Here is a 13,934-nt window from a genome sequence, read left to right on the forward strand (position 1 = left end):
ATGCCGCAGCTCGTCTTTTAACTGGCACTCGACAGTTTGAGCACATTTCTCCTGTTTCAGCTTCACTTCACTGGCTGCCAATACTTTTAGGATTCATTTTAAAATTCTTTTATTTGCTTTTAAAGCCCTTCACGGCCTCGCCCCATCTCATCTCTCTGAGCTGCTACAGCCTCATACACCCACCCGCTCTCTCAGGCCAGCTGATCAGCTGCTCCTGCATGTACCCCGGACTGGGCGTAAACTTAGAGGAGATCGTGCTTTTGCTGTAGCAGCTCCCAAACTGTTTTTAGTTGGTTCTATGTTGTTTTTTAATACAGGGCTGTTTGAAAAAAAAAATTTTCTTAACATATCTGCTGTACAGCACTTTGGTCCTGTGCTGGCTGTGTTAAAGTGCTTTATAAATAAAGTTGGATTGGATAAAGTGTCCAAAGACATGCAGCTTGTGGGGACAGGTTGATTGGATGATCCAAATTGTCACTAGGTGTGAATGTGTGAATGAAAGTGAGCACGAATGGTTGTCTGTCTCTGTGTGTTGGCTGGCGACCTGTCCAGGGTGGACCCCGCCTCTCGCCCTATGACAGCTGGGATAGGCTCCACCCTGAAAAGGATAAGCGGAAGCGAATGGATGGATGGATACAGTGCTGTGGGTGTTCCACAGGGACCACTTTTAGGACTCTTTATCTTTCTAATGTTCGCTAATAATCCGCACGGTTCTCTACATGCCGCTAACGCTTTCATGTGTTTTCAAAATGTGCCTCAAACATCAGATTAGCTAAAACTGAAAGCATTTATTTTACACACAGATTTTTCCACCCACAGCAAAATGCTAAACCTCTACACACACTGATGACTGTTTTACACAAAGACGTTACTAAACAGATAAATGCATCATTTTGTTAACTTTAATAATACTTTGTTTCCATTTCTCATGTGTTTGTTCCTCGTGTTCTATGAAACTAGCACAGAGACAGAACTGGTGCAATGAGCCTTTAATTCACAACATGCAATAAATCACAACTTGTAGTTTGAACACATTTTAAAAATGTAGAAAAACAACTCGTGTTTGTGATGTCACTCAAACACTGTACACATCTTTTATTGTAATATAATAAAATCACAAGTCCAGCCTGATCGTGGCTCCTCACAGAAGTCAAGTGACCAATCCACACCCACAGAACATTAAGGCACTTTGGAGAAAACACTAAATGAACTACCAGGTGACCGTGTCCACTGGGCTCCTCGCTCTCATGTGTATACATTTATCCTAGTCTCGATCTCAAACATTCAATTCACAGATTCGGGAACTTAAAGAAGCAAACGTCCAATCAGAATTTAACGTTGGAGAAAGAAGAACCTTTGAAACAGCTGTTAGGACGGCTGCTCCACGACCTGCTGTTACAGCTTTTCCTGGCGCCGCCCCGTGTGTCATCACAGGAAACAGCAGTGACGGGATTCAGCTCAAACAGAAAGATTTAATATGAGCTGAATAATCGACCAAATGTATGCAGGACTTTAGTCTGTAGTAGAAACACAATCAGTGGCATTAAAAATGAAAAAAATAGACCTGAGACTAAAAGTTGCTGTTGAGTAAAATGTTTCCATGTGTGAAGCTTTGTTGGTCTCAAATGAAACAAACAGACTCGAGATTAAAGAAAGTCACGTTTCTCACTCACTATGTGTTCACAGACTCTCTGCATCGAATCATATCTGTTATTAACCTCTGTCTCTCCTCCACAGCATGTCTTCATCCTGTCTTCCTTCTCTCTCCCCAACCAATCACAGTGATTGGCCCCGCCCCTCCCTGAGCCTGGTGCTGCTGTAAATGAATCTGTGGCATGCGTAGAAAACAGGGTCAAGACTTGTACAACTAGAAGACTTCCAAGTCTTGCCCAATTGCATACGAGCTTTGGCTGCTTTCCACTAAACTGGAACATTTGTACAAACAAATCTCACCTGGAGACCGAGTCGTTTCCCTCCGACAGTGAAAAACGAAATGAGCAGTAATGTATTATCAGCGGTCCAGATTCATAGCCAGTCTAATGAATGTTTCTGTCCCCCAGTGGACACGCAGCCATACATCAGGTCACTTTGCATCAGTGAGAATATCATCATCAAGCTGGAGCCAAAATAAATAATGTAAACAGTGTGGTTTGTCTATGGTGGAGCCCGGATCCATCAGAGTACTCGAGGCATGGAAATAACTGTAAACGCTCACAGCAACGCCTTCAAATAGCCTTCAGGAAAACCACATCGCTGTCCCACTCTGACTGACAAACACCTTCGTTTTGGATTCACGCAAAACATCCAGACGGAAAATTAAAGCCCAGCTTTAGGGTAAAAAAAATAAGTCCAAGGAAACAGAAACAAGAAAAGTTTGAATTTTATCCCAAACTGGAAAAACAGCATAGTAAAAGTTCAACCATAGAAATAGTAAATACATACAAAACTCAAATGTAAATCTTTTCACGTGTTGTGATTTAACACGATGATGTAACGGCCTGCTGCAGTAAGCTTATCAGTGCATAAGAAACCAGACTCTTACAAATGAAGCCGGTGCAGACAGGAAACCAAAGAGGCAGCGAGCACAGCAAGTGAGCATGGTGCACCATTACGAACAGCATCACAGCGTGAAATAAAGCTTGTGAGACGCGTGACGTTAATGGGACGGGAACCCCTCCACACTGTGCGACCCTCAGGGGTTCAGGCCCTGACGTACCGGACTCACTGGGAGCAGGCAGGATGTGATGTCACTGTTGTGAAGTCAGTCCCTGCAGCCTATCAAACAGGACCGTGACTCTCAGCAGCTGCAAGCGACGCCATCGTGTCCGCTGAGGCCGGCCCTGCAGGTCAGATCAGACCGCGTTACACTGTATGAGGAACTCGCAGTCTCTACCTGCAGGGTCACATGACTTCGTGACCAGCTTCAGATAACGAAGAGCTGAGTGACCGCTCTTATTCAGTGTCTCAGTCAGTGGCACGTTTTACTACTGAAACCCTGTGGGCGGGGCTTGTACCCTGGACAGGTCACCCCACCTACGTCTTTGGACTGTGAGAGGAAACCCAGACAGGGAGAACATGAAGCTCCAACCGCTGCACCGCTAAGCCACCACAACCTAATTATGCTTTTTAAAGTTAGTTTATGAAGTTGTCTGAAGCTGAAAGCATTCGTACAAAAAGCTCACATGCTTTCATCAAGTTCCTACACCAACTAGAACATCCTGACGGTTCCCACAGACCAGTCGAGCAGGAACCCGTTACGATGTCACACAGTGTGTAGAGGCTCCAGGATCAGACACTAACGGGTATTTAAATGTACTACAAAGTACTGTGTAAACCTTCCACAGTTTAACATTCAGTTTGAATCCAATTAGAGGTCAGGCCTTCATTTGGTGCTCTGAGCTACTTCAGAGGAAATTTCAGACACATTCAGTGCAGAGTCAGAAGCATCGCACAGTAAGGATGTTGAGCGGACAGTAAGGCAGTAATCTCAGGATTATCGTTACACACCGAATGGTTTTACTCGTTTGTTAACGACAGGTGGCAGAAAAGGGTCTAACTTTGAGCCTTTTTATTCTAAGAATTAAAGCGAAACCAGTTTGGGTTCTACGAAGAACACGCAGCAGAAAAGCTGGAAATGTGTTTTTCCTCCAAGACGTTCACAGCAGTTTATCTGCACACCTGTAAACTGGGATTAATCGCTAAAAACAATCAAACAATAAATGGCACTTTGTTATTAAAGACCAATAAGACAAGCAGCAGCTGTCATGTGAACACTGACATGTTAGCATGAACTCCCCTCCTGTCCAATCAGATCGGCAGTGCAGCCGAGAAAAAATGGGCGTGGCATCAACACCAGTCATGCTAGGTCACGCTTGTTAGCTAGTGCTGCTATATTAACCTCTTCATTAAATTCCATTTAATAAAATGTTAACTATGTATCAGTAATGCACAGTCAACAGAAAACATAAGCATGGTTTAACCATTTTCAACAACCTCTTAATTCTGTCTCTTCAATTTGTTTTAATAATCACTTAGCTGTAAGCTAACGTCTCGGCTAACGTTGGCTACCTGCCACATTTGGCGTCTCTGTCTCGATTCGTAACGATTGTTCACGTTAAAGTTTTTAGGTTCAGAGGTGTGACTTCATTTTCCACGTAAGTTCAACTGAGCGTTGAGTCTGCTGTTTGCAGAGCTGACAGCCCAGAGATGCTGCGTGCGGTCGGAGCTAGCAGTTAGCGGGAGTGGACGTCACCGTGTGCAGATTAATAACTATGATCAGAACGAACGGGCTGGGAGAGGTACGCAGAGATTGTGCTTAAACAGTCGGACGATTGTAAAACGGCTAACACGCTGCGCTCAGTGCAGCACATTGAATATTTACAGCATCTTTTCATTGTTAGCTCGTCTGTGCTTTCACTGATGTGGCGTTGCAATGACTTCTTTTGGAAAACACACATTCTCCAAAAATGTAGCTTCCAACATATAATTATAAATCCAAACACTTTTAAATGGATGATGTTTAATATTTACTACAATATGTCTTCTTCTGTCTGTAGATACACACTTTTAATCTCTTTGGTTCATTTGAATCCATCTCAGCGCGTCTGAACGAAGTATCATTGATCATTAATCACGTGAATATTTGGATAATCTGAATGAATCCATGTCATTACATTTATTAATCTGCACAGATTTCCACACAGTTCATTTTTAATCCTGATATAATTTATACATCGCTCTCTTTTGGCATCCTCTAAAATAATCACAGATGTGCTTTTTAAATACAAAATTCAGACTGAATTTTAAATTCAAATGGCTAAAAGTTTGGTTCTTTTAAGCACCGAGGACAGCTGAACAAAAAGAGTAATTACAATAATCTGCAGTTCCTGCTGAAACGTCTCTAAACTGTTCAGTTACAGATTGAATCCACGTCAGTGACATATTACATGTTCTTCCTCCATAACACAGACGCTGTGCTTTGGCCTTTATTTCTCTTATTGTCAGTAAGTCCCACAAGCAGACATCAAACACTGGAGCTTCCCACAGAACACCTCCCGACACACAAAAACATTCAGGTTTATCTCCTGTACATGTGTCTACGGGACACACGGCTCCCAGCTGTGGTCTGATTTAACGCGACACAAACTGAACCGCGTGTTTTCTGATGTATTTGTCGGGTTTTCAGGTTTTCGAGCATCTCAAGCAGAACAGCTGGAGACATTTGTCTTTAATGTAAGTGGGCGTGTCCATGAGTCAAACTGGTTCTTATATTTATCTGCAGCTTGTTTTGTAATATATATGAACGATGACATCATTACTGACCCACATAATCAATGTGAGATTTTTTCAATCATTAAAATTTGCAACCTGTTTACATGCAGCGTCTTCAGTTTCCTTGAATCTTTAAAAATGACCCAGCTGGCTAAAACAAACTGAACCTCCAGCAGGTTAGACTCCGCCCACGGGCTTCCTGACAATCAAAGAAATAACGATTTCTGCCACGTGTCTTTACTCGCCAAAAACGACGATGTTTTGTTCTTTTGCTTTGTTGGCATGCCGACATTTTACCTGTTTCATTTGTTAGCATGCTGCTGTTTTACAGCCCCTGAGTAAATTTTTAGCATGCTAACAACAACATTAGCATGCAACTCGTGTTTGAGTGATAAAAATATTTCAACACTAATATTTTAAAGTAGAACTGCTGTAATTTTAATGCATCTGTGGTCCAAACTGCTTCTGCAGAGCTCGAGGAAGTTTCAAAGGAGCAGAAGGATGGGCGCTGTAAACCGTGAGGACACGCTCATTTATGGCACACAGCAGTGCGAGGGCGCCATCGCTTTAGAGCCCACGCCTCATTCTTAAGGACAAAGAAAGAAAACAACAGGAATGATGGGAAATGTAATAAAGGTGACAATTCCAGGTGACTGTGCTGTCGTTCATTAATGAGGATTACCGATGGTTCAAATGTGACCCAGAGCACCGTTACCATGGAAACGTGACCAGAGCGGTCCGATTTAACGAGGAAGTAAAAGAATGACACTGACTGCTGTCCCGCCCAGCCGGTGCTGCGTCGGCGCTCCTCTGCAGTAAGAGTTATGATCACATCGATTTATCCAGGTGGTCGCTTGGCAGAGAAGAACCAGGACACAGCAAACTGCCAGCACAGCCATCTGACTCCATCATGACGGGACGCTTTTTACATGGCTGCAGAAAAGCATGATGGGAGAAACATGCGGGGAGAGAGTGTTAGAGTCTCAGGGCAGTGGAAGTAATTGCTGTCATGTGGATCGGCCTCACATCTTTGGATGTGGCTCGAAGAAAACAGTTGGCTCACTGTTTGGGAAAAAAAAAAAAAAAGCACTTTTAACTAGCATCGTTAGCATCGTTAGCATTCCTCAGGGAAACCCTCCTCTTATCACAGGGAACTCAGCTCGAGCAGGGAGGTGCACGCTTGCATTATTTATACGATAACAATGTTTTAAATGTGGTACGCAGCCCCCTTCAGTCCAACTGTGGACAAATATGCACCAGTCAGGTGTAACATAATGACCGTGCCCAATGTTGTGTCGGCCCCCCTTTGGCTGCACCCATCGAGGCTGTGCTGTGGGTGGAGCCTCTGCGGATTGGACCGTTTATGCAGCACCTCACACTGATGCTCTGACTGAGGTGGCCCGTGACCCCGTGACCCCTGCTCCTTCCTTGGAGCCCCGCAGGAGCTGCAGTGTCGCAGCTGCTCTGAGCCGAACTGTCACAAATCCTCACGCTCGTCCGATTTCCTGCCTCTAACATCGACTTTGAGCACAAAACGCTTACTTGTCCCTGAATGCACTGCAATTTAACAACATGCTTCACTTGAAACGTGCTCATAAAAAGCAGATGAGGCCATGAAGGTTTGATTCTGCAGCGCGTTAAAAAGACGACACCCTCGCCCAGCGCTGGAGACGTTTAACCCAAAACCATGTGAGCAGGTAACAGGCTCAGACCAGAAGCAGGTGAAGGACAGCACCTACCAGACTGAGGCCCACAAGCCACGCTGTAAGACGTCCACAAGTTCACGGCCATCAGGAACGTCGCTATGAATCCAAACACCTGTGAACGAACACACAATGCGTTACAAACACCTTTCAAAGTAAAGCTGCTCAAGTCTACTGACGGATCGCACTCAGCTCAGAGAAGTTCAGGCAGGACCAGATTTCTGTTCTCAGGAAAGAACTTAATGTGACGTCCTGCGTGATCAGAGGGAGGACTCGGTCTGCAGGAGCCACACACAGCTGGTCTGCTGCAAAGTGACACAACGCGAGTCTCGCAGTTGTGCGCTTACGTACCGATCCGGCCACCAGCGCTGAAACTCCACCGCTCTTCGCCGAGGCGATGATGGAGGCGATGAGGATGAGGATGCATCCCACAGAGTAATGGAAGAACTCCTGAAACAGCAGAGGAACAATAAACATTTCTCAGCATCTGTCAGCACCTCGTGTCCACCACAGAGGAGCTCCGAGCCTTCCTCAGAGCTCCGCTTTAGTGAAGGCTTCAAAGTCGGGTCTGCTTCTGAAACCAGGATGCAAACATTCACTCTGCCGGAGCTTCAAGTCCCGTTTCCCTCGCACGAGTTTTCATAGATTCATTAATAAATACCGCTGGACAGGAAGTGCTTTTAATTTCCAGCACGTCTCTCATCCTGCAGTCGGATGAGCTCGCTGAGAGTTCAGCACAGGAACCAGACCTGCACCGCAGCTGCTGGACTTTCAAAATAAGAGCAAGGGCCTGACCGCTGCTGAACAGATGTGCGTACAGATGTGCAGAGGATGCTGGGGGTCGGGTGACATGGAGGCAGGTGCTCTGCTGTGGAGCTTTATTAGTACTGCTTACAGCTGAGCAGACTGCATGTATGTGCAGCGTCCACATGAAGATCAGCAATCATCTCACAATGTTTAACATTTCTCTGGATTCAACAGAACAGGAAGAGGAAGTCTCGCCATGTGTGGAAGCATAAATCTGAGCCGAGCGACTAACAGCTGCAGGGTGATGTTTCGTCTCAGGCTGAGATCTCCCAGCACGTTTGGTGCTCATGAACATTTTCAAGGTCACAAAGCTCTCAAAAGGTTAAGGAACAATTTGCAGCAGCTGACTTGTTTCATTTTGATCCAAAGTCTGAGATTTGCTCTGAAAATCACCTCTGCTCACGGCCGACTGGTCAGGAAGGTAAACGAGGGGCTGCTGGTGCACTACAAGCATCCGCACATCAGAAGCTTTCTTCCTTCCTTGAACTCCACAGAGAAGCCAGAAGAACATTTGGGTTCTTCTGGCTTCTCTGCGTTGCATAACAGCAGCTTCCTGTTACGCTACGCTGAGAATCAAATGCTCAAGTCTTCGATGCAGAAGTTTGGCTGAAATGCAGAAGCGAGACCGACACAGACGGATGGAAGCGTCGCTCCTCTTACCGTCAGCGGCCAGTTGATGCAGGGCATCCTCGTCTGCAGCCTGCACAGGTGCATGAGGAAGAAGATGAGGAAGGCTACGAGGAACCACAGCGTCACCACCTCGAAGTACTGGAAGGCCGGCCAGCTGGGCCAGCCGCGAGTGCAGAACACACACAGGAAGGCGATGAGCAGGGAGATCTGGCAAAAGGGAAATTCATTTTAACATGTGCTTCCTTTGCATTAGAGGCGAGCAGCGGTTTGAGGACGTGCATCACATGTTTTTGCATCTGCTTGTTTAAACAAGCAAAAGAGAAGAAAGCGATGCGCCACGTTCACGGCCGACGGTTTTCAGAATGAGTTTTTATTTTCAGACAATAGATAGATAGATCATTTGGTTCTGGCAGCTTCAGCTCAGGTAAACGCTGTGTGGGGATGTGTGCAGGCTGTGGCTCTGATTGGCTCTGTGGCTCTACACTAACTTTTTGCCACTAAATGTTTTTCTTAGGCGCATCAGCACAAAAGTTAGGTGCACCCAAAGCTTTCAACCACATCGCCTAACGCTGCAGTTTTACATGTGCACTTTTAAAGGGGAAACTGATGTCACAGACAATATTCATTTGCAAATGATTACCTAACAATCTTATGCTTGTCCTTAAAGTGCGTGGCTCTCTTTGGTAATGCTTTGGTAGACAACGTTAAACGTATTCGTCACATCGGCTCCTCTGACGACCTGCCTGCTGCTGAAAGGCGGCGGGGGGGGGGGGGGGGGGGACACTTTGGTGGTTGTTGAAATAGTTTGTGAGCTTTAACCTGAGATTCTGACGTTTCTGGCAAAATACGTTTATATTTAAAAGTCCATTCAGGATTTAATGACTCCATATCTATATCAGAGAGGTCCCGCCCCTGACTATCTCTGATTGGTTTAGACCACGATAGGGGCATGATGTGTGTCTGACCACACGGAGACGTTCAGAGTTGCAGAGACCTTTTTTTTTTTTCTTTTTAGTTGCACCATTAAAAAACTGGTGGCGCTCCAGAGCCCTGCTCTGTTGCCACAGAAACTCTGATATTTAGCTCACATAAGCAGGAGTTGCTCCTGATGTGACGGCACAGCCTGAACCAACCAGGCCAAATGTGGCAGAAAGCTGTAAACATGGTTGTTCTGGGTCAAACAGCTGTTGGGTCTGAGTAATCGTTCAGCAGCAGATTTGTGTTTTTGTTTTAGTTCAAAGAATATTAGAATATTACCAAACCCTCCAGCGTCGTGGTCTCAAAGGAACACGTTTCAGACTGTTGACAGTACACGTGTTGGAGTACACGTGTTGGAGTACACATAGGAAACTGCATACAAACCACCGTGTTCAGAAATAATGAAGGAGGCGAGCTTCACTCCTGCAGGTCTGTTCTGAGACGGCGTTAAATGGTAAATGGTCTGTATTTGTACAGCGCTTTACTAGTCCCTAAGGACCCCAAAGCACAATACACATCCAGTCATCCACCCATTCACACACACATTCACACACTGGTGATGGCAGCTACATTGTAGCCACAGCCACCCTGGGGCGCACTGACAGAGGCGAGGCTGCCGGACACTGGCGCCACCGGGCCCTCTGACCACCACCAGTAGGCAACGGGTGAAGTGTCTCGCCCAAGGACACAACGACCGAGACTGTCCAAGCCGGGGCTCGAACCGGCAACCGTCCGATTACAAGGTGAACTCCCAACTCTTGAGCCACGATCGCCCTTTAAAGGTTTTACACAGACGGTCAGACTCACCGGACACTTTATTAGGTACACTTGTTCAGCTGCACGCCAACACAAATATCAGCCAATCACATAGCAGTGACTCACTGAGACGACCTGCTGAAGTTCAGAATGATGGAGAAAGGCGACCTGAGTGACTCTGAACATGGTTGTTGGTCTGAGTGTGTCAGAAACCGATTTCTGAGCTGACAGGAAGGCACCAGGACCTCGAATACAGCACGATCTGGCATCCTCGTGTCGGTGTTGTTCCCACATCATCATCATAAATGTTCCAGGTTCAACATTGCGAGTGACCAATCACATTGTTGTGACGTCATACTTTTGCAAGCCAAGCGATTCATTCATTTACGAAATTCCAATGTTGCAAGGACAACATGCATAAATCTTACCGTTTGTTACAGAACAGCATCCTGAAATGCAAAGATTCAAACCGCTGCATCGGAGGACAGAGGCCGTTACGCAGACTTTTTTTTACAGCGGTTTTTTTTACGAAGTCGCAAAAGTGTGACATCACAACAATGTGATTGGTCACTTGCAATGTTAAACCTGGAACAACATTTATGATGATGATGTGGGAACAACACCGACACGAGGGTGTCAGATCATCACGATGAACACTCGTTACGACCATCGCATGCAGAGCATCAATGAACGTGTGGAACATCGAGCAGATGGGCTACGGCAGCAGACGACCACACCAGGTGATCAGAGAAACGCTGCCTGGTCTGATGAGTCTCCGTTTCTGCTGCAACCGTCAATGATGGAGTCAGAGTTTGAGGAAGCAGCATGAAAGTGTGGATCCACTCTGGCCTGTTTCAGCGGTAAGAGCTTCACCGAAACGCCACAGCCTGCCTGAGTGTGGCATCCCTTTTTGACCAGAGTGTACCATCTTCTGATTGGCTGCTTCCAGCAGGATGACGCTCCATGTCACAAAATCATCTCACTGTGATCACATGACCAAAGCCCCTGAGAAATGTTTCCAGCAGCTTGTTGATTCTGAGCCATGAAGAATTAAAACATCTCTAATAAAGTGCCTTATGAGTGGGTCTAACGGTGCTATTATAATAACATGAGGACGCGTGAAACAGCTGGAGAGGTCCCCTGTAAAAGCCTGGGGGTCTGTAGCTGTCTCTGAGCCCCGGGCCCCGTTTTCTGTTCGCCCGTCCCTGTCTGGATGGAAGTTTTTACGAAAATCAATATTTCTCCATCAGGATCCGATCACTCCGAGCATCACAGGCCGATCAATGACAACAACAGTCGTTTAAATATTTCACAGTTAAAGTTTCTCGTGTCTAAATCTTTAGAAAACCAGGCGCACACAAACCCGGGTAGAACCGGGTAAAGCCCCGGGGTTTGTCCACCGGACCGACTCTTACCAGCTGTCCGATCTTGAGCAGTCCCGGGATGGTCTGGGTGTAGCCCAGGTTCAGGCCGCTCTCCCCGGATGTCCTGGTGGTTGTTGTCGTGGTGATGACGGTGTGAGACATGATGCCGGTAAACAGCACGGTAAATGAGACGTTTAAACGAGTTTAACCGCAGCGGAAAGTCACCGTCGACCGCGCGACACGACACAGCCCCTGTTTTTATCGCTGACGTCAACGCGCAGCAGATAAACGCGACTGCTTCCGGGATATATTTCATAATAAAAGCACCGACAAAACCCCGTCCTCTCAAAACACTTCAGTGTGTATTCATATATTTTCAGTATAATAACAGTAGCATGTTTTTAATTTAATTTGTTTTTTGAGTGTATTTTTCTGAGTGTGTCTGAAATATCAATTTTTATGAGTTCCATAGACTGTATATAAAGATGGACACCACCACTTTGATGTCACCCCCTGGTTTTGGACATTTTAGAGCCTTGTTTTCTTATTAGTGTACATCCACACACACATATGTCTGCTAATCAGTGTTCACTAACATCTTATCACTCTCCTCCTTCACAGGTGAGCCAATCTGACAGAAACTTTGCGCGCACATCATTGAGATTGGGTCATTAACATTTATTTTAAATCACAGTTCGTTCGATTGTCGTGTAAATTCTGGTCATTTCATCATCCTCTGTGAATAAAATGTCGTGTTCTGCTTTTGCATTTCTTTCATGTGTCAAGCTCAACATACATCACCCGTATATGACTCAACAATCACCAAAGCTTTGGTGTACCCTCAGTGAAATCCTTGAATTTCAGTCACTAAAAACTGGAGCTCCGCCTTCTTGAACACTCTGTTAGTACAGGACCTCACAGCAGACATGTTATTGGCCACATGATGTCATTAAAAATTCTCCAAAATGCTCCAGCGGCACAAACACCGTGCAGAGGTCCAGTTCAGGGACTCCAGCCACACCCTGTGACCATCCAGCTGTTAGTCAATGACTGGCCACGCCCATAAATTTAAGTCTCAAAACTCACAGATAAAAAAAATCAATTACTCGGTTACAGTTGTTATGAAGGGGGAATCTGTAGAGACCAAGCAGTTTATATCTCTGCTGTAAAGTTTAACATGGGAGTCTATGGGGACTGACTCCCTGCTGCCCCTGCTGGACATCACAGGAACTGCTGGTTGTGGTGATTTTATCTCATTTATTTATTGTTGCTTGTTTTATAATAAATTAAATTTGATTTATAAAAATAAGTAAAAAATGATCAATTAAAATTATATTAAAGCTGAACGTCAAGTTTGATGTTTGAGGTGTTTATTCTAACTCAAACACGGCTCTCGTTTTGTTGGTGAATTTGATTCTTTTAATTTTCCATCAGATACTTCATGATCCATCATGATTCAGAAAATAATGTGGGGAGATCTCTGATAAGACCATAGTTTGTTGTTAGGATACCTAACAGGAAATTAAACAGATGCTAGAGAGTCAGTAATATCACTGAATCCCATCTTTATTTATGTCATTGTAATATTGTGGTTTCTGTTATTTCCCTTTACATGTGAGAGTCATTTATAAGATAACTTTAATCAGTCTGAGACGGCTGCAGCAGACACACACAATCATGAGTGGTGCCTGATAACGCTGGACTTCATGTTGTTTTCTGACTGAAACATGCTGTGAGTCTGCTTGTGTTTGTTTGGCCTTTATTTTGAAGCAGACATCCTGTGTGTGCAGGTTTTTGGGTGGCTGAGGTGTCAGCGTTGACCTGTGGGCTGAGTGGAGGTGTGGTCTCTGTCAGGAAGCACTGCAGCAGCAGCTTCCAGAGAGGCACGAATGTTCCCGAGCAGCAGGACAACAGAGCTGCTGTCAGGACGTTTCCCTTTAAACTGAACACTCACACACACACACGCACGCGCACACACACTCACACTCCTCCATTCAGAGCTCAGCACCATTTTCTCTGTTTTCTGTTTGAATATTTCACGTTTAAGCAGGAAACATGAGATAAAACCTTCGTTTTAAAGAGCGCTCAGACGTGCAGACCAGCTCACGAGACAACAGTGAGATAAATATAGAGGAGTAAACTACGTCAGTCATCTGAACACACACGGGGCGGTGATGCTCGCCTGCATCCTGAGGTAACAGAAAACAAGCTGAAGTTCATTAATCACACTCTCTCAGGCTGAGCTGCGAATACGAATTTTTCTGATTTCAACTCGATCTTCGTGGACACACAGAAGGACACGAGGTTTCTGCGCTTCTGTGATGGATGCAGCTCAGGTTCACTACATCAGCTCTGTACATGACCAGAAACGGGAGGAGCTACAGTTGAGCTGTTGTGCTTTAGAAGTACAAAATCAATCATTAAG

The 13,934-nt window shown here is 45.4% G+C and overlaps 1 protein-coding gene across 1 annotated transcript; it reads right to left on the reverse strand.

Moving 5' to 3' along the window:
* Positions 1–974: 974 nt before the first annotated feature.
* Positions 975–11,788, reverse strand: cmtm7 (CKLF-like MARVEL transmembrane domain containing 7). Its single transcript, XM_040030905.1, has 5 exons — positions 11,561–11,788; positions 8,442–8,618; positions 7,326–7,424; positions 7,011–7,089; positions 975–6,204 (listed from the first exon to the last, which is right to left on the reverse strand). The coding sequence occupies exons 1-5, from the start codon at positions 11,669–11,671 to the stop codon at positions 6,197–6,199; spliced, it is 474 nt and encodes a 157-aa protein (XP_039886839.1). The 5' UTR covers positions 11,672–11,788; the 3' UTR covers positions 975–6,196.
* Between the last annotated feature and the right edge of the window lie 2,146 nt (positions 11,789–13,934).

This window comes from Simochromis diagramma, unplaced genomic scaffold (assembly GCF_900408965.1).
Source record: "Simochromis diagramma unplaced genomic scaffold, fSimDia1.1 OVJJ01000361.1, whole genome shotgun sequence".
Lineage (NCBI taxonomy): Eukaryota > Metazoa > Chordata > Actinopteri > Cichliformes > Cichlidae > Simochromis > Simochromis diagramma.

What these genes read in the sequence shown, in the direction of transcription:
- cmtm7 (XM_040030905.1), bottom strand. Translation starts at nt 11,671, where the DNA reads ATGTCTCACACCGTCATCACCACGACAACAACCACCAGGACATCCGGG. An exon ending in GCATCAACTGGCCGCTGACG is followed by an intron (nt 7,425 to 8,441) that starts GTAAGAGGAGCG and finishes CTGCTGTTTCAG; the next exon opens with GAGTTCTTCCATTACTCTGT. An exon ending in CAGCGCTGGTGGCCGGATCG is followed by an intron (nt 7,090 to 7,325) that starts GTACGTAAGCGC and finishes GTTCGTTCACAG; the next exon opens with GTGTTTGGATTCATAGCGAC.